We start from the raw sequence: 27716 nt of genomic DNA on the forward strand, positions 1-27716 counted from the left end.
TATGGCTCAATGCCACTTTCTCTAAAGACATAGCCCCCTATGGGATGCGAAGGGTTGCGTGTCCCCCAGAGGAACGGCATCTCGTTTGGAAGCGATTGATCCTTCTGACGCTCATCGACAAAACCTTCCCTGACCTCCAGGTGTTTCGCCTTTTGTTCAACATCATGCTGACCCGTGCCAACTTTCTCCTTTCTATGGCCCCTTTCAGCCGTCGAACTGAAGGTCCTGCATGGTTCACCAGGGCTATTCCTCCGACTGAAGATGAACATAGAGATGAAACCTTCCTCATCTGGAGACGTCTTCTGGTCCCTCGATTCCTGTCGGCTGAAACCTCCAGTAGCAACCCTGGCCTAGTGGCTTATCAACCTAACTTGGTGGCCAGACAATTTGGCCTTTGCCAATTTATTCCCAAGTCCCTGTTTTCTTCACCTGAATTACTCACAAATATCCTTTGTGGTCAGCCCTGGTGTGTGATCCAGGAAGATCTTGAAACCATCTGGGAAAACCGACCACGACTCCACTCCATTCCCTTTCGACCAAACTTCTTCTGCATCAAAGAGTTTGATGATTTGTGGCAGTCGTATCTTGCTGTTTATGTTGGCGCTCCTGAGGCCAAAATATCTGAACTAACTCAAGCTTTTGTTTATTTACAGGCGAAGTCGACCAAGTGTAAGGCTTTCCATGCCAAACAAATTCGCGCTTTCCAGAACTATTTCCAAGTTGTGTATCGACCAGATAATCTTCGTCGGACCATCTTTGAGGCCGCGGCCGAACTAAAGGAGAAAGTAACCGACAGGCTCCCAAAACATAAAATCCATGGTTACGCGAAAGACAAGTATCTTTACGCCCTTCATTTTGGAAACATCAAGTTCCCTCCTTTTCCATCTAGCCCCTTGGCTTTGGCCTTTGGCCATTTGGTCTCAGAGTGGTTTTATTGTCCCATTTCACACGTACAAAATGCCTATAAGAAAAAGGCCGACAGAGTGGTCCCGACGAAGCATTATCTTCCTGACTACTCAGGGCCACTTCATATTGATCCTCAATATGTTAGCATGTTCGAATCTACACAACTTGGTAACACTTTTCTGGAAAGTTAACACCTCCTTTCAGTTGGATTTCGTCACTCACTTGTGTTTCTTCTATTTATTTGCAGCAATCCGTCTAGACCCTGTGGATCATGCTCCTGCCAAAGAACCTACTCCTTCGACACAAGAGGCTCAGGTTCGACTCTGGCTGAGTTGTCGTTTTCTTTTGCTTTTTGTTTTTTATTATTAGCCGTCATTTCCCCTTTTGCAGGCTGCTCCTGAGAAATCCTCTGATGATGATGAGCGCCCTATTGCTCAAGTCTTGAAAAAACCTAGTTCTTCGGTATGCACCTATATGAAGCAGTCTCATTTACTCTTGTGATTTTTTAAGGGAAACACTACGTGGTCTCTAATTTCTTACTTATGTGCAGGGTCAACCACGTTCGACAGACCCCACTGTCTCCTATAACTCCAAAAAATCCAAAAAACACAAATGCTCTGCCGCCACAAGATCTGAGGTATTTCTTATCGGCCTGTCTGATCTTCTGACCAGAATATCTGCTTATAACCTTTCTTCATATCTTCAGCCAACTTCCTAGCCCTCTTCTCAGCACTCCCACAAATCCAAAAGCCACCATGGCCACAAAAGGAAGAAGCACGATTCTCCCTCTAGGAGTGGCGAAACCAAGAAAAAGAAACACCATAAGGTGCTCACTCCAGAGGCTCCTGCTTTAGATGCCGACACTATTGTGGTCGACACTTCCATTCTCAACAAGGCCCCTGATCTAGCTGTGGGGGCTTCACAGTCGACTAGCACCCCCACTGCTGTTGCCTTGGGGAAAGAAAATCCAGATGCCGTTTCCCCTGCGTCGACACAGGTAATCACTTGTTTTACTGTCTACTCCCTTGGATTATTATACTTCTCTTACAAACATCTTTTTCCTTAGAGTAGGCTGATGCTTCTGCTAAGCCATCTCAACTTGTCGCCGACTATACTCCTTCATCGCCGGCTTCTTCTCCAGCTCACCCACTACAATCTGCCGACACCGCTGGTGAGTTGATTGACTTCCCTATCCAGATTAGTGATAGTGACTCTGACTCAGTCACTAGTCTTGTAACGTACACGGATTCCAGTTTGACTAGTTCTGACTCTAGTCTTTCTTCAGCTTCCTTGCCTTTGCAGGATCCAAGGGGACCGGTGGATGTCAACACCACTAAGAACCCACCTTCTCAAAGTACTCCTCTGTTGGCTGCTTCTCCTTCTTCTCAAACTACTTCTTTGTCGGCTGCTTCTCCTTTATCTTTCCTGGGGCTGGCGATAAAGCCTTCTGCCTTAGAAGCAATTGCTAGACTCCGTAACCTGGTGAGGTCGTGTGATGCCTCTTCTGACTCTGAGCAACTTCACCACTCTGGAAAAATGGGCTATGAGGCGACGAAGACCAAAGCTTTAATGGACAAAGTTCGCTTTCAAGCCTTGAATCCTGACCTCCCTTTTGTGCTCATGCATGAACCTACTGTCGGTCCAGAGATCTTGCGCGTGCTTGCCCAACTTAAAGATCTTTAGCTCTCGGAATATGCCAAGCGTGCAACAACCGCTTTAGAACAACTTCTGGTTCTCATGCTGCGCCATCTTGACAACGTTAGGGAAACTGAATGCCAGATTGCTTCTACTGAGGCCTTTGTGAAGGAAAAGTGGGAGTTGGTGATGAATGCCGACGCGGAGGTCACCAAACTGCTAGGGACTATGAAGCAGAAGAAAAAAGAGTTGATCTCCAAACAAACAAGGGCCACTGAGATACGCCAACAAATTGATGCCCTTCGGTGTCAAATTGCTACTTTGGACAGTGAGTTGGAGTCAATTACAAAGGAGGAGACGTGCTTTATCAACGAAGTTCTAAAACCTGCCCAGGCCACTATGGAGCAAACCACCGGCGATGCCTTAGCAGTAGCTGAAGAGCTTTTGACTGTTGAGAAGAAGCTTGAACAGCTTAAAGCCCAGGCCGACACCTTGGAACCTACGTCTCTCCATTACAACTTTGAGCTTAAATCTTTTCAACCCAAATTCGGCCAACTTTGACCACTTTTATTTTTGTGTAATATTTGAACAATGGCTTTTTGCCAATTTAATGTCATTATTCTATTTTAGCACAGTGTATTTATTTTCTGTGCCTTTTTGTAGCTGGTTTCCAACATAGTTTTCTCCAACATAGTTTATTCGATAGTCATTTAGTCTGTCAAAATCTTGACCTCTTAAAGGAGATGCCTATATTTTTTCAAGTACTTTCCATTTACCCTTAAGATTCGCCTATCTGGTGCCAACTCTTCGACCTCGTAGGCGTTATTAGAGAAGGCCTGCAGAACCTTAAACGGTCCTTCCCAATTAGGGGACCATTTACCCAAAACTCTATCGTTTCTATCCATAGGCAAGATCACTCTCCAAACTAGATCGTCGGCAGCGAACATTTTTCCTTTCACCTTTTTATTGTAGGCTCTAGCGACTTTTTCTTTCTTCCTTTGTAGTGAATCCAAGGCTAACATTCTCTCCTCATCTAAATCGACCAGTTCGTCTGTCATCATGCTCCAATAATCTTCATAAGGTATTTCATATTGCCTTTGGGTTCTGACTGCCTGAACCTGAATCTCTACTGGCAACACTGCGTCGTGCCCATATACTAGTCGAAATGGAGTTGTTCCAGTTGCTTCTTTTGGTGACATTCGACATGCCCACAAAGCTTGATCTAACGTCTTATGCCAATTTCTTGGCTTCTTGCCGATATATTTATATATTAGGCTGATGATCACCTTATTATCAGCTTTGACTTGGCCATTCGCCTGTGCGTAATAGGGGGTAGAAGTTAATAATTTGATTCTCATTTCTTTTGCAAAATCTTGCACTTATTGACCAGTGAAAACTGACCCCTGGTCGGTTGTGATTGTTTCTGGGATGCCAAATCTGCAGATGATAGGACTTTGGACAAAATCTATCACAACCTCTTGGTCTACATTTGTTAATGCCACGACTTCGACCCATTTTATGAAATAGTCGATACCGACCAAAACATACCTTTGTTGTTTCGACGAGGCTGGTTTTATTTCTCCGATAACATCCAATGCCCAGCCTCGAAAAGGCCAGGGCTTCACGATTATATGCAACTCGCTTGCAGGCACATGCTGTATGCCCCCATGCAATTGGCATTCCTGATAGCTTTTAGCAAATTCAATGCAGTCTTTCAACATTGAAGGCCAATAAACTCCTGAGCGCATCAAGAGCCATTTCATCTTCAAACCCGCTTGATGTGCCCCACATGCTCTACTATGTACGCTAGACACAGCCACATATGCCTCGCTTTCTCCTAGGCATTTTAGTAACACTCCTTCAACTATCTTTTTGAATAGTTCATCATCCACTAAGACGTAGCTAAGGGCCCTATATTTTATCTTTCGATCAGTCGACCCTACAGGATTACGTAGATAATCGACTAGCGGTTAACGCCAATCACTTTCCCCCTCGTCGCCGACAGTCGGAATTTCAAAATGATATTTATCTACAGCTCCCAACTTTATAATCGGCAAATCTGATGGTGATAACAATGTCGCTCGTACTCTCTCTCTTACTTGGACCTCTTCATCTTGGTCTTTCGATGCTTTGTACCCTGAAGCCTCCTGCGCCAAATCATTTTCTCTCTGGTTCTCTTTCCGTGGTATATGCTGGAGGTTGACTTGCTTAAACCTCTTGAGTAATCTGATGGTAACCATAAAATACATGATTAAATTTTCTTTAACACACCTGTATTCTTTTGATACCTGCTTAATCACTAGCTCAGAGTCTCCCATAATGTCGACATTCCTTGCCCCCAATTCTAGCAGTAGTTCAAGTCCTGTAATCAGCGACTCATATTCTGCTTCATTATTTGTGCATACCCCTTCAATTCTGTATTTGAACTCTGTTGGAATTCCATCTGGAGAAATTATGACTCCTCCTATCCCAGATCCATGCTTATGTCTTGAACCGGCGAAGTATAATCTCCATGGCACTATGTCTACGTAATTTTGCGCCATTTCGACCATTGAATGGTCGATAAGGAAATCTGCCACCACTTGCCCTTTCATTGCTTTCAAGGGTACGTATGTCAGAGAGTACTCCGTTAACGCCAAAGCCCATTTCCCAATTCGACTATGCAAAATTGGTTTAGATAACATATGCTTAATAATATCAAAGTGAGAAGATACGTACACATCAACATGCTTAATATATTGCTTTAGTTTCATACAAGAGAAATACAGGCATAAACATAGTTTTTCTATATCACTATACCTAGTTTCAGGGTCATTAAGCATTCGACTAAGGTAATACACAGGTCTTTCGACACAGTTTTCATCCTCTTGGACTAACATACTTTCTATAGTCGATTCCGAGGCTGCAATATACAACCTCATTGGCCTATTCCTAACATGAGGGGCCAGTACTGGAGGTCTGGTCAAATACTCTTTGATTTTATCAAAAGCCTCTTGGTGCTCTTTTTGCCACTTAAAATCCTCGTTCTTCAGTCGAAGTAGTGGGGAGAAGGCTTTTGTTTTGCCACTTAAATTAGATATAAATCTTCTAAGAATTTTTTTTTGCCCAACAAAGATTGTAGTTCCTTTTTGGTCGACGGAGGCTTGACGTCCATAATGGCTTTCGTTTTTCTTTGGTTTACTTGAATACTCTTTTTATGTACCACAAAGCCAAGGAAATCACCTGCCTGCACACAAAAAGCACACTTTAATGGATTCATTTTCAATCCATATTTCCTCATCCTTAGATAGGCCTTTCGGAGATGTTCGGCGTGAATATGTCGACCATTTGATTTTATCACAATATCATCAATGTATACTTGCATGAAATCTTCGATAAAATCATGGAACATTGAGCTCATTACCCTCTGATATGTTGCTCTGGCATTTTTCAAGCCGAATGGCATGACAACCCACTCATATGTCCCCAAGGCACCTGGGCATCGAAACGCCGTCTTCGGCACGTCTTCTTCTACAATAAAAATTTGGTTATATCCAGCATAACCATCTAACATACTTAAATATTCGAAACCAACGGCCGAATCGACCATCATTTTCGCTACGGGCATGGCATACTCATCTTTGGGGGTAGCAGCATTTAGATCTCTAAAATCAATACATACTCTTAAAGACCCATTTTTCTTGATGACTGGCACAATATTGGCCAACCACTCGACATACCTTGAAGTTTGTATAAACTTGCTTTTCAGGAGTCTTTCTACTTCTGCTTTTATCTTTGCCATGATCTCTGGGGCGAAACGCCTAGGCGTCTGCTTTACTGGCTTTCTTCCAGTTTTTATTGGCAGCTTTAGCTCGACCAAATCCCTACTTAAACCAGGCATTTCGCTATAATCCCAAGCGAAATAGTCTCTAAATTCTTTAAGTATGGATATTACCTCATACTTTAGTTCTTTGTCGATGTTGACGCTGATGTATGTTGGTCTCTTTTCGCCATTTTCGCCAAGGTCGACTTCTTCCAAGGGGTCTTTGGGTCGCATTTTCTCTGGTGCCTTTGGGTCTTTTTCAAACCCTAAAGGTTCATCGTCATAAATACAGTCCAAACACTGCATGTTGACGTTTCCTTTAGCCAAAACTGGCTTATCTAGAGGCTCTGGCCCAATAGCCACATAACCCTCTTTATTTAACACATAGGCTTCGACATCCATGTTTTCTTCAGCCTCTAGACCCAACTTTATTTTGTTCTCGGCAACGTATGCCGAAATCTTTCTTAGAGCTTCTAGCTCAGTCATCATCAGTGACATCTCCCCAGCCTGTCGACCGGATACCTGTATAGGATGGATCATCCAAACGTTCCACATCCCAAATGAAGCCATGAGTCTCATGTAAAGTTAGAGAAACGAAAGCCTCACTCAGATTAGCATATACATCCTCAGCTGGAAAACAAGGAGAAATGTTGGCCAGTTTTCTCTCGAATTCCTTCTTGCCGACATTATTCACGTCAGCCATGAAGTACCCTTGGTCGGCTTCGATATTTTCGACCACTCCATCTTCTCTCCAAATCACCAATCTTTGATGCGCTGAAGATGGTACGGCCCCGACACCATGGAGCCATTCTCTGCCAAATAACAAGTTGTAACTTGGCTTGGCATCTATCACCATAAATAGTGTCGGTCTAGTTATTGAACCCACCGTGATGTTCACCATAATCACACCCATGGTGCTTTTCGTTTTTCCCCCGTAGTCAGACAAAACCATGTTGTTGGATCTGATGTCAGTATCGTACTTGCCAATCTTCCTCAAAATATGGTGCGGCATGATGTTGACAGTGGCGCCACAATCGACCAAGACTTTGTTGATAGTTACGCCTTCCACTTTGGCCCTAATCAGCAATGGTTTCAAATGATTTTTCATAGTCATCATGGGCCTTTCGAAAACTGCTTCTTGGCTTTCCGCAGAACCATCGTTTAGCACAAAATAGCATATTGGCTGGTGCAAAGCCATTTCTTCAGCGTCAGCATCGTCTACCGACTCCTCCACTTCAGTCACACAATTATATTCTTGTGGTAGAATTGACACCACGTTGACCAAGATGTCCAGTCTTGCTTCAGACTCTGAATTGAAGTCATCAGTAACTTCATCAGAACATTTCTCAGTTGGTCGACGGACATACTCTCTGATCCGTTCTTTTGATGCTGTGTCGACATTCACAACAACGTTCTTTCCAGCATTCGCCCCACTGGCCATGCCTCTTCCAGCTATTCCTCTAGAAGCCTCTCTTATGGCCTGCTTACGCCTCTGGAAACGCCTCCATTGAGTCCTCGACATGGGGTTCTTCCCCAAATAATTTTCAGAGACATGAGTCCTTTTTTCAGACTTGAACTCACGCCTGTAATTAATTACTAGACCTCCTCTAGCAGCAGCAACAACCCCTTGAGGGGTCTCTTGTCTTTCCTGGGGCTTGAACCAAGTGCCTATAGGGACACTTGCCGATGGTACAAAGCTCCTAGGCCTCGCCTAAGTATTTTCCACAACCCTTTTTGAGCCTCTTTCATTCTGGTGCTCTCTGGTCGGCCCGTTTCTTTTGCTCTTTCCCAACTGCAGCTTCTGGAAATTTTCCGCGGCTATTTTATCGGTGACAGCACCACATCTAGGGCACAGGCAAACTTGTGAACCCTTGTTCTTGCAGCGATACAGGAAGTCTATCAAGTCTTCATCAGCCCTTGGGTATACTTCAGCTATGTCGATATCTAGGATTTCACCAGTTTTCTCCAGCATGTCGGCCTCATCGTATTCGGTGATCTCGACCATGTTAATCTCGACTGGCTCCACGAATAGAGCTTCCTCCTGGTGGAGAGGGTCGGCGTCGATCTTCATTCTGCGGCCATCAAATTTCAGCCTACCTTCTTGAATCGCTTTCTGAACCAGATCCCTGAAAAGGTAACAATTAGAGGTATTATGACCAAGATAATTATGATACTTATAAAAAGCTCTTTTCTGTCTTTGTTCTAATGGTGGTATTTTAGTACCAGGTGGCACCACCATTTGACCATCTTTGACTAACAAATCAAAAATTTCCTCACACTTTGTCACATAAAAAGCATAAGTTTTCGAAGGGAATTTTGGATTGTTTTCGACAGGATTTTTTCCTTGCACAGGAAGTAATGATCGACACTCATAGGCAGATCCTGGTTTTAACTCAGCCACGTCAATTTCTAATTCGGTCGATGAGGCATAATCAGCCTCATATATTGGATTTGTCGCGTCGTAGTCGACAAATGCTACTTTTTCCTTCTTAGCCTTATTGTGTCTAACTTTTTCTAACCTTAGCCGTTCGAGATGTCGAACTCTATCAACCAATTGTGACATACTTTTCACAAAAGTTGGGTCTATTTTCTTCCTAATGGAATAATCTAACCCCCATGCAGCCATCTGAACAAGTTCATATTCTGGTACTTGCGTAAAGCACCTGGCCTTTAATGATCTAAATCGATTCAGATTATCGTCGATGCTCTCAGCAAACCTTCTCTTGATACTAGACAATTCTTCCAAACTAATGTTGGAGTGTCCTTCGTAAAACTGTTCATGGAACTTCTTTTCTAATTTGGCCCACGAATCGATTAAACTTGGGGCCAAAGAAGTGAACCATGTTAGTCAGAAAGGAGGCAAAGTTTTTTACTCTCAAACACTCATTATGAGCTAAATATCCTGACTCTGTTAGATATCTGGCAACATGCTCTATTGTCGATTCACCAGATTCTCTCCCAAACTTAGTGTACTTGGGCACTTTCATTCCTCTAGGTGCCTCGGCTTGGAGAATAAATTCAGCCAACGGGGAAGCGTACAGTGGCCCTTACAATGTGGCACCCATACCATTTCTATCCATAATCCTTTCGACAATAGTTGTCAAATTATTTTCTACTGTTAAGTCTTCTTGTCGATGTTGATCGATAATTTGATCAGCATCCTAGTGTCGGTTAACCAATACCATTTGATTACGTCCTGCGACTCCTGATTCAACGCCTTGATTTTGCTAGGGTCTAAGGATTTGTCCTTCGTGGACTGTCTCATCTTCTTCTTCCCCTATCTTCATCTGAACAGGAACAGTTTTCCTAACCACTTGTGCCATATGTCGAGCCGGTGCCCCCAGAAAATTACACAAGTGCGTCAATTGGTTCGCCACCGGCCTATTTGTTTCAACAGATTCCTGTATAACTGGATTAAAAATTGTGCCCATTTGATTGGTTAACATGTTAACCAATTCATGGTTACTATCATCCATTTCCTGCCTGAACACCGCTGTTGAAGTGTTCGACAGCGACATGGTTCTGTTCTGAGTATTACTCCTAATGTTGGTCCATTGCGCTGATCCTTGCAAGGATGGATTCGTGTTTTGAGCGTTGTCTGAAAATAATGTTACATTTGATGTCGACTGATATCCTGGCATTAAGGAATACAACATTCCATAAAGAGGATCTGTGGTGCCAAAGTGAGGCACATAAGGTATGAACGTCGTTATCGTTGATCCTGAACCCCCCGGTGGAGGTAGAGGAATTGATCTTCCAACCGCACCCGTAGTCGACATTGTTGAGGCTGCACTTGTCATCGGTGGCAAAGTGGCAACCTGTGAGATTACTGTTTCCGTAGTGGATAAAGTTCCTCGTGGTACTTCATCTGTATTGGAATCTGACATTTTCAAAGTTTCTCGTGGCTTACTATATAGTTTGCCACTTCTAAGTTTCATGCAATTTCGCAACAACGCTAGCACGGACCCACTGGGCGTGCCATTTTGTTTACTGTGGAAATTGGTAAACAACCGCTGGTCCTCCCTAGGCCTTGAGACTGAGGGTTACTTGCAGGATCGACCAATTGATCCTAGGACATGTGCTAGTACAAGTGTGGCTTATTCAATTCGACGGAACAACTTTGTGAGAAACGACTCCTGACAAAGTATTGAACAAGCGCAGGTTTTTCAACACGAATGGTTTAAACGATGCTATAGCCTATGGGTGACTCGTAACCGACAATGCTACAACATTCAAAAGACGTACACGACGAAGACGCTTTTGGTGAACTCTATTATTGTAATAGAATCAGTGTCGACAGCATAGACGACAATGTAAAGTGATAACTCGAAAGTAAATGAAATTAAAATAAAATGTTCAACGGGAACAATTAAAAAGTAAGGAAGTTGCATTGAAATAAATGTGGTGATTCACGTACATAGCACTCTTAAAAACTCTTGCTTCCTCGCGCTGGGAATGAGAAGTTTCTTACAAGTGGTTTTTAGTACAAGGTGAACACCCCGAGCCCCTCGTGGGATATCCTATTTATACTAAACTAAAGACAACTGCTACAGGCTAAAAACTCCTAAAAACTAGCAGACATCGTGCCACACGATCTACAAACCGCTCTACCCACGTTTTGCAAACTGCTTCATATTCTGGCGCTTTTATTCATCTTGTAACTGCTAGTCATTTTCCAATTTCAAATTTCTCCCGCCCAGATATTTAGGGCGACACTGTCTTCTAGGTGTTTGGCACGATCCAAAATTCTGTAAGTCCCAAGCTTCATTTTAGTCGACGGAATGGCCTGCCGACCAAACATGCTTCTTCTGTCGGCTTCATCCCTTGATGATTTATGTTTTTCTCAACTCTTGCTTATCTCAGGCACATCTTCATCCTTTGATGGGGTATAAACCCCAAATTCACAAGACCCTTTCACCAATTACGCCTTCAACATACCTTAGAGATTTCTCGTGGTAACAGGATCCCACACTCTTTCAGATGTTCATCAAACTCTAGGCTTAAATACTCACCACCTCGATCTGATTGAAGAGTTTTAATGTTCTTACCTAGTTGGTTTTGTACTTCATTCTTGAATTCTTTGAACTTTTCAAAGGACTCTGATTTTTTTTCATTAAATACACATAACCATATCTACTGAAATCATCAGTAAATGTGACGGAGTACTGAAAACCTCATCTGGCTAGTATGTTCAGTGGTTCATATACATCAGTATGTATGAGGGCCAAAAGATCATTATCTCTTTCACCTTTTCCTGTGAATGGAGACTTTGTCATCTTTCCAATTAAACAAGATCTACATGTCTCATATGATTCATAATCAAAAGGGTCCAAGAGTCCATCTTTATGGAGTTTGGAAATGCGTTTTTCATTTATGTGGCCTAATCGACAATGCCAAAGGTAAGTTGGATTTAACTCATTAGGTTTCATCCTTTTAGTATTAATGTTGTAAATAGGTATTTCAAGATCAAGGACATATAGTCCATTGTTCATTTGCGCAAGAACATAAAATATATCATTCAAATAAATGGAGCAACAATTGTTCTTTATTATAAATGAAAAACCAAACTTGTCTAAACAAGAAACGAAAATAATATTCCTGCTAATTGCAGGTACATAATAACAGTTCTATAACTGAATTACTAAACCACTAGGTAAAGTCAATACATAAGTTCCTACGGCTAAAGCAACAACCTTTGCTCAATTGCCAACTCGTAGGTCAACTTCACCTTTTTCCAAATCTCAACTCCTTTTTAGCCTCTGCACATTGGTACAAATATGAGAACCGCATCCAGTATCTAATACCCATGATGCAGAAGTAGATAAATTAATTTCAATAACAAAAATACCTGAAGTTGAAGTCTCTACTCCATTCTTATTATCTTCCAGGTACTTTGGGCAGTTTCTCTTCCAGTGTCCTGTCTTACCGCAATGGAAGCAAGTGTCTTCCTTTGCTATGCCTCCAGTAGGCTTCAAAGCAGGAGCGGTGGGTTTGGGTTTGGAAACTTCCTTGCCTTTCCCTTTATCACTCTGCTTGGTGGGTCTTTTGTTCTGTCTCTTTCCATTTCCGATCATCAGAATGGACTTACCTTTTGACTTCAAATTCTGCTCAGCAGTTCTTAACATGGCCAGAAGTTCAGGAAGAGATTTGTCCATATCATTCATATTGAAATTAAGGACAAATTTACTGAATCTATCTGGTAACGATTGTAAGATCAAATAAGTCGCAAGTTCCTTTCCGATGGGAAAACCCAACCTCTCAAGGTTCTCCACATACCTAATCATCTTGAGCACATGGGGACCTGCATGGACTCCCTCAGCTAACTTGCCTTGCAAAAGGGCTTTTGAAACTTCAAACCTTTCATGCCTTGCTTGCTCTTGATAGAGAATCTTCAGGCGTTCGATCATATCGAATGCTGCCATGTTCTCATGTTGCTTTTGCAACTCTGAGTTCACAGTGGCTAGCATGAGGCAAGCAGTTTCATTGGCTTCATCGACATGATTATTATAAGCATCTCTTTCTTCCTTAGGTGCAGAACTATGAGGTTCCTCTTCAGGAACAAGTTTCTCCAAGACATACAACTTTCTATCGTGTTTGAGGACAATCCTCAAATTTCGGTGCCAATCCAGAAAATTTGTCTCAGACAATTTTTCCTTGTCAAGGATTGATCGTAAAATGTTGTTAGATGTGTTTGTTATCATGGTAATCTACATGAAAATAATAAAAATATAAGTATCAATAACATATTTAATTAGGCCTTTAATTAAATATGCTCCCACTATTTTACTCAAAATAATTGACCTTCACCATTTGATTCGGAAAATCCCGTTGGAAGATTTTCTAGTGGGTCGAGATCCACATATCACTTTGTTTTAAGTCCGCGTAGGCGAATTACATAAAACTAGATTATTTAGGTAGGAACTCCTTCCAATTGTATCTAATACAACTCTCGAATATTTTAGTTGGGTGAATAACTCCTTATTTCAATCCATCACATGGATCATTTCCAACTCTTGCTTCTAAACATATATAATCTTATTATAATTTGTTTAGTTAAGTTTGACCCATTGTTTTAGCAATTGGATATTACAATTATCCCATCGCACCTTACTAATATAGAACATGCACCTCGCGTAGGCGAAACCTACATTATTCGATACTAGTCTTGATGAATGCTAAAACTTGGAAAGCATAAACTTAATATTTAATTTGAGGGAATTTACAATAATTCTGATCTCACCAGTTTATTTATCATATAAATCGTCTCTCATATACATCAACATACATACAAAATGAAACAGTTATGCCCCCTAACACAATTGTTCTCCCAAGCCAATGAGAGAATCTAAGCTATCCTAATAACGATCTAAGCTTCTCCAAGCGAGATCTTCAAGGTTATCCTCCTTTAATATTGTATTCTTATCTTTCTTCATAACATTACATTACATAAAAGAAACTCGTTTTACATACGAGGGAGTAAGATGATAAAATAAGTTACATTAAAAGATTAAAAGAGAGGCACGACACGCAGGTCGTATTTTAAAATCCCAAAACAAAATAAAGGAAAACTGAGGCCATAACCGATCACCACAAGACAATAATAATAAACACATTATAATTATTAATTTAAACTCTATTAATTAATTAAAACCAAATTAAATTTCGGCGACCGATCACACTACGCAGAGTTAGCTAGGGGTTCCGCTGCCCGGTCAGCGAACGGTGGTTCATTTGAAATCGATATCGTTTCGCATCAACACTTGATACTTTAAAGCACAACTCTTGCACAGTCACAACCCTAATCGCATAACTCTTTGACATCACAACCCTTGCACCGTCATGAACCCTAATGCACCAATTTTAGACCGTCAAACAAACCTCGATTGTTAATTCAGTATGATTGATCAACACGTCATTGCTTCACCATACTAATGTCGGATCAAGAAGCAAATGATCATTGATCACTCAAAGGAAAACAACCATGAAATGTTTGAATGAACAAAACAGAAATGGTATATCATATATACCGTATTTTGCACCAGGATTACTTATATCATCTATATAACTTGATCAATCTCAATTGCGTAACCTATGGACGATCGATGTATCGTTGCTTTGCCATACTAACGTCGGATTCCGAAGCATAGTCAACATCAATCATCCAAATCATACACACATGATGCCAAATTTAATTACTCATTTATTCTTTGATTCATTCTGTCTTTTAATCATATTAATACAGAAAATACAGAAAATAAACAGCTATCAGATACATGGTTTTGTAAGTGGCTCTAATACCACTGAAGGAGAAGAGCGATCCAAAATGCAGCGGAATTAAAAAAAAATCTCCTTTAATAATCCTTACGAATGGGCATGATCAGTGATAGAATCATTACCTCTTGTGGCGATTTAAACCTTTGATGCAGATCTACAGAGCGATCACGAACGTTGAATGGTGGCAAAGCCTCTACTCAGTCCACATGAACAAATTCCTTCAATCTCAGTGTTAGCTACTATGAATGAAGGCTTTGAATGAGAGAGAGAGAGAGAGAGAGAGAGAGAGAGAGAGAGAGAGAGAGAGAGAGAGAGAGAGAGAGAGAGAGAGAGAAACGAAATTACAACTGCACAAATGCTTCTGCATAAGGGTTCTATTTATAGAACCACTTGTGTGGGTTGCAAGCTAAAAAGCCCACTTAAGTGTATGTGGCCCATATCTTATAATATGCCAAAATCACTTAAGCGCGTGGTACCTTACCATATTTCATATTCTACTTAAGTACACCGTACCTTACGATGCTCTACAATTCACTTAAGTGCACCGTACCTTACGGTGTTCCTTAGTTACTCTATCTCTCATCAATCCGTCCTTTTGTGTGTGACCCTGTAGGTTTTTGTGGCATTGAAAATTATATTAAATCACGTATTTAACATAATAAACAGTGAGTGGTATCTAGCAACACATCACTGCTACCCAAGACACGAAAATGTCATGTGATCTGACAAATCCTTTTGTGATAATATATATGTGTACAATGACCTTTTTTCCCTTATGTCTATATTGAACACAAGGCATAGATCGTGTCATCCTTATCCAGTTCAATATTGGGCCCGTAGACATTTATCCTATTATGCAGGATGGGCAAATTCCATCTAGGTCACTCATGTCCCTAGGCATGCTTTGCGGAGTACCCATCAATTGTCTTTATGGTCATCCAGTTATGGACAATGTTTGATCAACAATAAGGCACTCGACTCTACATCTAGGGTCCATAGTGGTTTCAGGTCGAAGGATGGTATACACCATTATCACTATGAGAATAACTTATGACACGTTGCATAACATTCTATATAGTATTCTCATAGCGGGTCAATCTAGTATAAATATTACTCTTAATATTCATACCTATGTTTAAGACTTGGTAACTCCTTATCCATGATCCATGAGACGTGATCATCAGTCTATATACATAATAGTCTTAATGCTTTAATATTATCCCATTTCACAATAAAGCTCGACTACAGATACTTTAAGAATAATATGCTTATGTTTAGTGGGATCTCATGATTAAGTCACACTTGATACATTAAACGGACTAGCTATTCTAAGGACTTTATTAAATAAACATAATAAAGAAAAAGCCTTTTGTTATTAATAAATAATTCGATACAAGTACCAAAAGTATTGGCCTCTAGGGCTTACACCAACAAGATCCTCTTGCCCAAGCTTCGTCCCCATTCTCTCCCAACCCCATTGAAAGGATAATCTTGAAGATTTATTGAGAAATCGAGTTTCAATTCTCATTCTGTTTTGGAATTGAAACTCCAAGAGTCCAAGCTTTAATCATCATAATCATCTCCTGCAAGCTTCTAGAGTCAAGTCAAACCAAATTGGAAACAAGATCAAGCTAATTTGAAGCTCCTCGAAGGTGAGATTTCATAAACTTTTCTTCTTTGATTCTCCCTCATTTCTCATCCATTTTGATTGATTGTTGGTTTTCTGAAGTCCTACCAATGTAGGCAACAAGATTGAGTTTCTTTGAGATTAAATCGAAGCAACTCAGTTCATGATCCTCAAAATTCAAATCCCTATATCTTTCAATATACTTGGAATTGGAGAGAATTGAGGCCAGATTCGAGCTCTTGAGCATTTTTCCTTTAAAATCATGTCCTTGTTTTTTATTTTGGTGATGGTTGGTGGTCATCCAGTCCGGTGAGACTCATCGGAGAAGATGACCAGAGCCCTATCTTCGGTGGTGTGTTGGCGTGTTCCCACCCATTTGATCCATTCAAAATGTTTTAATCTTGGCCATTGGTTCTGATTACCATTGGTGTGACGCGTTTGACTTGGTCTATCGTGGATACCGTACGCGTGACCATCATATATTCCACCTCAATTAATGAGGGAGATCTGATGACCCTTGTTTTTTTTTGAATTTTATTATATTTTCTGATTTTTCATTTAATTCCTTTATTTTGTTTAATTCATACTAATTTCATTTTTAATCCAAAAAATATGGGACTTTCACCAAAAATCTTTAAATATTTTCCTCTTCCACATTCTGAATTAAAATTATTTTTTGGATTAATTTTGGTATTTTTCATGAATTAAATGCTTTGTGCATATTTTTAATTGTTTAAAAATACTTCTGACTTTCAAAAAATAGTGACATTTTTTGTATAAAGTCCTTTGACCTTGTTTGACCTAGGATAAATCCCTTAGCCATTTATTTGGTATTTTGAAGAGATTTTAGGTTTTGACCAAATTTAAATGCATTTTAATCAATTTTTAAATTGATTTTTAATTGTTTAAATGTGTAAAAATGTTGTTGAGCCATTTTTATGGTCTTGTGATGTTTGGCTTTCTGTTTGGGTCTTGGTCAAGGTTGATTTGACTATTGTTGGATCAAAAGCATTGGATTTAGGGGATTGATGAAATGTATATTTCATCTCCCAAAATGAATGGATGGTTTTGATTTGATGAAGTTCCTCCCATGATCAATTTGTGTTTCTATCTTCCCCCCCCCCCTCCCCCTCTTCATCTTCATCCCTATTCTTCCCATTCCCTCATTTGACCAATGAAATCTCTAATGTCTAAAGGCTAATTGATTCATCAATGACCTTGTGTCAGATGAATCAATATAAGTATGACTGAGATAGGTCCTTCCCATTTTATTTTAGTGTGTGATATATTTTAGGAGTTTGATTCTTTGTACCAAATCTCTAACATGCATTAACACCTATATTTTTATTGCCCGACCTCAGATAGTTGTGACTTCTATATAAGTCCAATTACGATTTCTTAACATAGAGCTAACTTTAAACCTTAAGGCATAGCATTCTAGTAAGTGAGATTGTAAGTCTTCCATTCTTCATGACATTGTGTGGAGACTTGACCTTTTTTCCTTTCATGAGAGCTAGTGGCATACTTGTTGAATTATCCAAGTTGGAGCCCTTCTCATGGAAGATGTCTTGGTTTAAGAATTCATACTTGTGAATGAATGGTTGAGTGTTCTCCAAAGAATGACTTAATTAATTAAAAATCACCTCTAACACCACTAACTTTTGACTAACTCTTATTCATTACGCTTTTACTTTCAAGTCATTTACTTTATGCAATTTAACTTTCAGTCATTTATCATTCATTGCCATTTACATTTCATATAACTTGTTTATGTTTTAAGTCATTTTCACTTTTCTCATTTGAGCCATATCTTGTGATTGTATATATTTGTTTGTGTGTTTTGATTTTGTTTGTGGTGTTTGTACCCTAAAACACCTAATAACAACAAAACCCTAAAAAACATTTGGTGGACTGTTGGACTTGATTTGAGCTTCTGGACTTAGAAGTAGGCAACATTCCCCATGCTAAAAGACTTAGCCAATGCTAACATTTGGGACTGAGTTATCTTTGAATTGTGCCTTCATCTGATGCAAGACTTGAGAATTTCTTGGATTCATCTGCTACTCTGTCTTTATGCTTAATTGTTATTTTGATCTTGTGTCTGATGTTTTGTTCTAAGTTGATCAAGGAATATTTCATCTGGTACATTGGAAGACAATGAAGACTACTAGCTATTGGAATGATTACTTGGATGTGGCCATCTTTATTTGATGCCTTGATTTTTATGACGTCTAGATATTTCTCATTGCTTGATTAAAGTCCAAAGGAAAATGGGTTTCTATATGACATTCTTATCTGTTGGATTGCATCCGATTGGTCATATCTTTTCAACTCTTAAATTTTAAATTTATGCTTAGGATAGCCTCTTCATCTCCTTCCACTTCTTAAATTTCAAATCTCTCCCTCTTCTCAAAAACTTTTCTTTGCTTGTGATTTCAAATTTAGACATTGTTTAATGATTAGAAACTTTGGACTTATGCCATTGAATTTTTAAACTCTTTCTTAAATCAAATTTGTAAATAAACTTAAACATATTGACTTAAATTTGAAAATCCAAAAAGAACTAATAACTCCATTCAAAATTTTGGCCCCTTTGTGCCTTTTCTTATTAAACTTTTGTTAAAAGCAATTCACCAACTTATTTGAAATCTTTACCACGAACTACGAGGTTTTGATCCCTCATTTTTATGGTGGTACATAGGCACGAGACCGAAGGTCTTGTCAAACACAAAAATAGAATCAATGAATTCTTTTCTCACCCCACACTCTATTTTTTCTCAAACATCTTTTATACCAAATCATATGCATACATAAAAAGGGCTCCCTAGGAGTACCTATGACACTTTGGATGTTAACACCTTCCCGCTGTGTAAACAACCCCCTTACATGTAATCTCTGGCATTTTATTAGTTTTGATTTGTAAACTTATTATCTTTGGGTTTTGTTTGTACTTTTCCTTTGGAAACAATAAAAGCGTGGTGGCGACTCTGGTTTTATTAACGTCAAGTTTATCCATAGCTTGATGGTCATAAATTTACTGCTATAGAAATTAAGTGGTGACTTTGCTAGGGAGTAGTCCTCAGTGGGTTCAGCCTACTTTTTTTATGTGTATATATATTTGTATATTTGATGTTTGTATATATTTTTTATGTGATATAATTTGTCTGTTGTGCTTGGTGATCTCTGTGTGGTGAGATAAGTTCTAACCTGAACTTGAGTGCAATTAAGATAAGAGGATGGTATAGTCATGTTCAACTTGTGTGGAGTAGTCCTTAACAAGTTAACTTGAGACCCATCTACCCAGTGGAGACCTCTTTAGAGTTACTGATGTCACAAAAGTTATTTGTGGATAGGCATTACATTCTTTGATTTGGGGTCCGAGAAGCTGAGAACCGTAGAACATTTAACCCAACTTGGCCTATTTAGGACGTAGTGCGGAGATTGTTTAGGTGTAGACTTGATAACAGTTGTTACGCGATACTACACTCATACGAGTTTCTCTTGAGAATATTATGGGTTGATGAGTCAGTCATCCTAACCTATAATATCCGATAGATATGATTAAGACTCTGAGAACTTCTTATAACATGATCTACAGGTTTTATCCTTAGTAAACTCCTTTGGGATGGTCCTTAACCTGACTCCATGCTCGCGACTCACAACAAACCCTTTGATTCTTGGTTGATCCGATCAAGCCTTGTCAATATCAATGGAACTTGGGTGATTGATCTTGATGATGACTTGATCCATCCCTTGAGCTTTATTTGTGTTTTCCTTGTGTGTGATCCCTTGTGTGTGATTTTTGCATTCATGCATACATGCGCATCATGACATCCATCATAGAAAATAAATTTCAAGGAACTAAGGTCTTATTTGCAAATATTTTCAGACCATGGATTATGGACGAAGGAACACTAAGAAGTACAGTTTCAGATATCCTGATTTGAAAGAGCTAAGGAAGTTGTCATCCTTTGTATTAGATCCCTTGGACTTCAAGCAACGTCATGGGAAGCTCTTATATGTGTTATCTGCTGATGTGGTTGAAGGACTTCTGAGTATTTTGGTTCAGTTCTATGACCCTCTTTATCGGTGCTTCAGTTTTCCTGATTATCAGCTTATGCCTACGCTAGAGGAATATGCCCATCTCTTGGGTATGCCCATATATGACAAGGTACCTTTCAGTGGATTGGAGGAGATTCCCAGATCTCATATCATATCTGAAGCTCTTCATCTGAAGAAATATGAAATTGATGCTCATTTGGTGAAAAAATGAGGTATTCTTGGGTTGACTTCTGAGTTCCTTGTTGGAAAAGCTATTATTTTTGCTCAGGCCGGTAGCATTGATGCTTTTGAAGCTATTTTTGTTCTGCTCATCTATGGTTTAGCTTTGTTCCCTAACATTGATGGTTTTGTTGATGTTAACGCCATTAGAATATTCTTGATTGGGAATCCTGTTCCTACTTTGTTGGGTGACATGTATTTCTCTTTGCATTTGAGGAATGCTAAAGATTGTGGGACTATTGTATGTTGTGTTCCTCTTTTGTACAAGTGGTTTATTTTGCACTTGCCTCAGACGCCTACTTTTTTGGAGAACAAGCAATGTCTACGGTGGTCTCAGAGACTTATGTCTCTCACTAATGATGATATTGTTTAGTATGATTCTGCATTGAGTAACTTGGATATTATTGACAATTATAATGAATTCTCTAATGTGCCTCTCATTGGCACACAAGGAGGAATCAACTACAACCCTGCTTTGACTCATCGTCAACTTGGGTTCCCCTTGAGAGATAAACCTAATAACACTTAGTTAAAAGGTCTGTTTTATCAAGAGGGTAAAGATCCCTAACACTTGAAGAAAAGGACGGCACATGCTTGGCATAATGTGCATAGGAAAGGAAGATACGAGCTTGGTCCATGCAATTGTGTAGCTTTGGAAGCTTACACTATTTGGGTGAAGAAGAGAGCTTTGGAGCTGAAGATGCCATATGCTTGTGAAAGACCTATGTCTGTGGTTGTGGCTGAGCCATCATCTCTCCCTAACCAAGATGTAGAGGAGTTGGAAGACGCACTGGCCAAGATGAAGTAAGAGAAAGATATGTGGGAAGAGCGGTTCCATGCTTTGAGTCGAAAGCATGAAGAGTTGCAGCTTGAGTCAAAAGACAAAGACACACTTATCGAGATTCTTGAAGACCGAGCAGTGAAGAGACAGAGAGAGCCAGAGGGTATATCTTCCTCTAGTATGCCTCAGCCTTCTGGTGCTTGGAAGAAGATTGTTGATCAACTAGTCCTCGAGAAGGCTCAGATGAAGACATCCTTTGAGTCCGAGATTCAACACATCCGAAGGAAGTATACACCCATAGTCAGATCATCTGATGCAGTTGCTAGGGATCCTTAAGATGACATTTTCCTTTTCTCTTGTATTTGTACTTTGGTTTCTAAAATTGTACTCAGTGTAATCCTTCCAAATTTTATGAATAACAAGAGATTTTATGGTCAATCAAATTGTTGTTATTATTATTTGTATATTTGCAAATGGGACTTCATATGTTCCTTGAAATTCAAAACAATCAAAAACATTGCATTTCATACATCATTTGCATAACAGGTTTCTTCCGTCAAATGTCTTATCAATTCTTCTTCTGTGCATTCAGCCAAGCTGACTCATTGCTATAACACTCACGTTAATCAACCAAAGAGATTGGAGCATCTAGAGCAAGAGAACCTAGAGCTGAAGGATGAGATCGCCAGGCTTACGATGCTTATGGAGTCTGTCATTACTTCCCAGAATCAGTCATCGTTGTCTCTTGCAACTCCTCCTCAGAGGACCGTTATTTCTGAGATTGCTTTTGCAACTATTCTTGTTACTGCTGCCAGTCAACCCATTCCTACTGGATTCCCTTGGGGAATGCCACAAAATTTTATGCCATAAGGGTATGCACCCACGTATGTTTCTCTGCCGCCATCTAGCTCGGTCATGTCAGTGCCACGTCCGATTGTTCACACTCTTCCTCGTATTGAGGACACTATCTACCACTCTGAGTCGTCTGAAGGTCCAGATGTATACGAGAAGATGAATGAGATGAAAGATCAATTCCTTGAGCAGCACAAAGAGTTGAAGACTCTGAGAGGGAAAGACTTGTTTGGGAAGATTGATGTCGAACTCTGCTTGGTCCCCAATGTTAAGATCCCGATGAAGTTCAAAATCCCAGACTTTAAAAAGTACAAAGGGGATACTTGCCCGCTAAGCCATCTTGTGATGTATTCCAGGAAAATGTCTACTCAAACTAATAAGGATCAGGTGTTGATTCACTATTTCCAAGACAGATTAACTGGAGCTGCCTTGAGTTGGTACATGGGTCTGGATAGTGCAACCATCCGTACTTTCAATGACTTGGGTGAAGCCTTTGTCAAGCAATATAAGTACAACATGGATATGGTGCCTGACAAAGATCAATTGAGGTCTATGTCTCAGAAATATAAAGAGACATTCAAAGAATATGCCCAAAGATGGAGAGAACTGGCTGCCCAGATAAGTCTACCTCTTGAAGAGAAGGAAATGACGAAAAACTTCTTGAAGATGCTGAGTTCATTTTATTACGAATGTATGATTGTAAGTGCCCTCAATGATTTTTCCGAAATGGTAAACATGGGAATGAGGCTGTGAGGGAAAATATGCCTAGTCCTTATTTTAATGATATCAAACCTTTCTAGTCACCCATAACATGTACTTTTGACGGTGTCATCATATCATAGAATCCATTCATCCTCTAACATGTTCAAAACATAAAGTTCAATGTGTCTAGGCGTATAGGAGCATATCATAGATGTGAATCATGCACTTGATAATCGTTAATACCATAGGTTCATAAGAGATTGGTTTAAATGGATCAAAATACATCTCAAAACTCATTTTTGAGAGTTTAAGAACTGTGAGTGGACTCATGACTCACATCGTAACTCTCGGGTCTGAACAGGTCGAGTCAAAGGTCGACTCAATCCTGGGAAAACTGAATGAGTCGACTCATCCACATGTTGCATCGACTCATTGCCTATTTCCATTTGAACCATGTAGCCACGGGTCTGAACAGGTCGATTCATAGGTCGACTCAACCCTGGAAAAACTCTGTTTGAGTCGACTCATCCCTTGTTTGAGTCGACTCATCGCCTATTTTACTTGAATAATTTTGCCACGGGTCCATACAGGTCGAGTGACCTGTATGAACAAGTCGAGTGGTCGCTGCTTAGACTCAATTTTCTGTTGTGTAATTTTGCAAAATAATTCTGTTATGTATGTTATTTGGTCCATGCATCATATAAATATTCTAGAGTCTCTTCTTCAATATTCAACAAGAAAAGTGAAAGATATACACCAAAGTGCTCTTCATCTTCATTCTCCATTGCATTTGTCAACAAATACACATAACGATTTTTGTTGATCATTATGCATTGCTATGGTGATAAAGTTCAAAATAGGATTGTGAAATCTTAGTTTGGGTTGAGGCTTTGTGTAGGTTTTTATTGAATAAAACTGTTGGGGTTTTGTCCTCCAAGAATTGGGGGTTTTTGCACTAACCTTTGCTTCATAGGTTCAGGCGAGTGAAAAGTTTGAAGAATGGTGGGTTCGGTCAAACAAGTAACGGCAACCGGAGGATTGTGAAGAAAGCTTAGGGTTCAAGTGACTTGCGATTGAAATCAGCCGAGATGAAGTTTTAGAGGACGTGGAGTTCTTGCAATAAGATAGCTGTAAACGAAGGTTTGTTCGAAGCGCTTGAAGGACTTGGTTCAACTCGAATTAAGGGGAGAGAAGCGAATAGGATCTGCAACAACACTAGGGGTTGATTGGTGGTGATCATTTGTTCTCTTGTATCAACTTTGCAACTTAATAATAAAGATATCTTAATTCTAGATTTAGAATTGAGAGCAGACGTACCCTAAGCGATGATGGTAGGGGAACTACCTAAACAAATCCGGTGTTATTCTCTCTTTCTCTTAACTCTTTAAATTCTACATTAATTACGTTTTGTGTGAAATTAATAGTAAAATCAATCTTGCTTGATTGTTGTGCATAGTAGTTGTTCGATAAATTGGTGCAATCACTTTGATGGTCACTAAGTAAAATTATGCACATTCAATTTGAGTGAAATTGATACTTAGTGTGGAGTGCTCACCAAGTGTTCGATAAAATTAATCTCACACAAATCTATTAATATTTTACTTGCTCTCTTATTGTGTTAACACATTATTAGAGGTAACGATATCAAGGATTGTGGTAGTTAATCGATTAATTTAGATAGTGGTTGATTATCTCTATCATATTCGATTTCACGCATATCTGATCTTTCCATTAACAGATCGTTTAGACGATTATAATCTAGGGTGCTTCCGAAACCGTTGAAAACACTTTTAAAAAGTGTTAAATTTCAAAAACTGGTTTATTCAACCTCCCTTCTAGATCGGTACTATCGTCTAACAAGTGGTATCACGAGCGCTGATTCATCTAGTGCTTGGCATATAACTTTTTTAGAAAATGAGTAATGATCCTAAAGGGGCGTACAATAGGGCGCCTATTTATACCGGTGAAAACTACAGTTATTCGAAAGATTGTATGCGTATCCATATCAACTCTATTGATAGGAAGCTATGGAAAGTCATCCAAGATGGTCCTATGGAAATAACCATGACCAATGTGAATGGTGTTGTTATACCTAAACCTGAAGCACAATGGAATAAAGAAGATGAGAAAAAGTATAGCTATAATTGGAAAGCCAGAAACATACTCATTGCCTCCTTAGGTGTTGATGAGTATTATAGGGCTTCCCATTGTACTAGTGCTAAAGCTATGTGGGACTCATTGCAAATTACCCATGAGAGAACCAATGATGTCAAACTAGATAGAATCAACACTTTAACATAAGAATTTGACCTTTTTCATATGGAGGATGGTGAAACCATTACCGATATGCAAAAGTGATTTTCTCATCTAATCAATCGGTTAAATGCTCTTGATAGAACTACCCCTAATAATGTTGCTACTACCAAAATCTTAAGATGTCTTAACAGGGATTGGCTACCAAAGGTCACCATGATTAAGGAAGGCAATGATCTAAGAACATTGGACGTGACAACATTGTTTGGCAAGCTTCAAGAGCATGAGCAAGAGCTCATGAACCTTGAGAAACATGAAAAGAGTCAAAATAAGGAAAAGAAGGAGAAAGCTAAGTACACTGAAAGGAGGTCTATTGCTTTAAAGACTTCAAGATATAAGTCATCCACCAATGATGCGTGTGAGAGTCAATCAAGTGATGAAGGTAAAGATTTGAATGAAGACATGGGGATGTTCGTAAGGAGGTATAACTGATACCTTAGAAAGAATGAAGTTCAACATTCAGATAAAAATCTTGTCAACTGATCAATCTCCAAGTCTCCTTGTTTTCTGACACTCATTCGGCACCTTTGTAAGAAGTCCGTAACACATTAGTTCACTTATTTTATTGTTTTGTTTAGTTATTTCTATGTTTGGTATTGTGTCTCTATTTGTTGAGTACATGTTATATGCATCATCATACTCCATTTTATGTCCTTTTGTGGTAGTTATTTTTGTTTCAGGAATAAACAAGTGCACCAGAGGGATAGACAAGCAAAACAGGCATTCTGGGCCCGTCGGGAGAAGAAAAAATGGACTTACAGTAGCCCTGACACAGCCACCCGTGTTGGCCAACACGGGCCATGTCAGGAGAAGAGGCATGGAAATGGAAAATAGGGAGCTGACACGGGTGCTCGTGTCAGCCTTCCTGAAGGGCGCGTTAAGGCATAGTGTCCCGAGAGGCCAACATGGCCAGGCGTGTTGCCTGACACAACCAGTGTTGGCTTGGGCACTTGATTTCCCAGTTTTTTGCTGTTTTTAGCATAGCTTATCCCGGAGGGCATTTTGGACTTTTATGTAAGGAAAATTGTCATCAGGAACTATTTATAATGGATTTGAATATGGAGATAGGGACTTTTTACACAATAGAAAATTGGAGACGATCAAGATTGAAGCAGTGAAAAGCGAAGAAGAACGAAGATCTTTCAAGAGCGGACGCGATTGAAGATCAACGAAATTCCGACCTTTTTGTAATGTCTCAATTTTACTTTGTATCTGATTTGAATAATATGATAGGCTAAACCCCCCAATGCCAGGGGGTGTCCCTGAATTGATCATGTAATGATTCTGATGTTTGATTTCCCTTAGGTTAGATTGAATACCAAAGGTTTCCCTCAGAGGTCTTAGGGGGAAATAATCTTAAGATCCGGTAATTGAAACAATGTTCAGTATTAAGGAGATATACACTGAAGGGTCATTACAGGAGATCTTTATACACCTTCCTTGGCATATCATATTAATCTGTGAAAATATTTATTTGCTCTATTTTTCCTTACAGTGAATTTTACCAAACCAAAACTCTTACTTTTGTTCAATTGAGTGACTATTACTCCTATATTGATGCGCAATCCTCAAGATCGATCTTTGGGAAACATCCCTCTTATTACTACATCGGTGAAAATAGTACACTTGCTATTTTTTCGATCAAGTTTTTGGCGCCGTTGCCGGGGATTTCCAAATATAAGTTTAGAATTATCTCAATTGAAATTTTGTTTCTCTGCAACTAAAATTTATTTTCCGTTATTTTGAATATTTTATTTTGATTATATCAACTAACTTGTGTCTGATATTTGTATGCGAGGGAAATCGAGAGAACCTTGCGGGCAAGACTCAGACAAGCTCGATTAGCCAAATTGGAATCAGACGAAGAACAAATTCCCATCCATTCAGGTTCAGATTCATATTCTGATAGAGAGATCGAAACGATGGCTGATGTTCCACCACAACCAGAAAGACTGTTGGGAGACTACGAAGGTGCAAATGCACAAACCGATAGATTAACTATTGTCAACCAACCAGTGAACATGGCTAATTTCCAGCTGCACCCGAGTACCATTAATCAGCTTGAAAGGAAGCATTTTACTGGAAAAGTGAATGAAGATGCAAACAAGCATTTGCAGAGGTTTCTGACCATGAGCAACACTCTGAAAATTGATGGTCACACTGAAGAAGCCAAGAAATTGAGAATGTTCTCGTTTACCTTAGCAGAAGAAGCTGAAGAATGGTTTTATTTTTTACCTGCCGGTAGCATCACAACTTGGGAAGAAATAGAAAAGGAATTCCTGAATGAGTATTTTCTAGCGTCGGTATTTCTGTGGAAGAGGTATGAAATTCTGAATTTTAAGCAGAAGGACGGGGAAACTTTGGGAGACGCCTACAAGAGATTCAAGAGAGTCCTAGTAGCCCGCCCAACTCATAATATGGATGCTACTGAACAGATGCAGATGTTTGTGAATGGTCTAAAAATAAAGACCAAACAACTGATTGATACTGCAGCCAATGGTTCCACAAATTTTTCAACAGCCATCGGTATCAAGAAAATCATT

The 27716-nt window shown here is 39.6% G+C and overlaps 1 protein-coding gene across 1 annotated transcript; it reads right to left on the reverse strand.

Moving 5' to 3' along the window:
* Window positions 1-3275: 3275 nt before the first annotated feature.
* On the reverse strand, window positions 3276-3740 carry LOC127103909 (uncharacterized). Its single transcript, XM_051041144.1, has one exon. The coding sequence runs from the start codon at window positions 3738-3740 to the stop codon at window positions 3276-3278; it is 465 nt and encodes a 154-aa protein (XP_050897101.1).
* Between the last annotated feature and the right edge of the window lie 23976 nt (window positions 3741-27716).

Source organism: Lathyrus oleraceus, chromosome 7 (assembly GCF_024323335.1).
Source record: "Lathyrus oleraceus cultivar Zhongwan6 chromosome 7, CAAS_Psat_ZW6_1.0, whole genome shotgun sequence".
Taxonomy (NCBI): Eukaryota; Viridiplantae; Streptophyta; class Magnoliopsida; order Fabales; family Fabaceae; genus Lathyrus; species Lathyrus oleraceus.

Coding starts and splice junctions, on each gene's coding strand:
- LOC127103909 (XM_051041144.1), bottom strand. CDS start 3,740: ATGTCACCAAAAGAAGCAACTGGAACAACTCCATTTCGACTAGTATAT.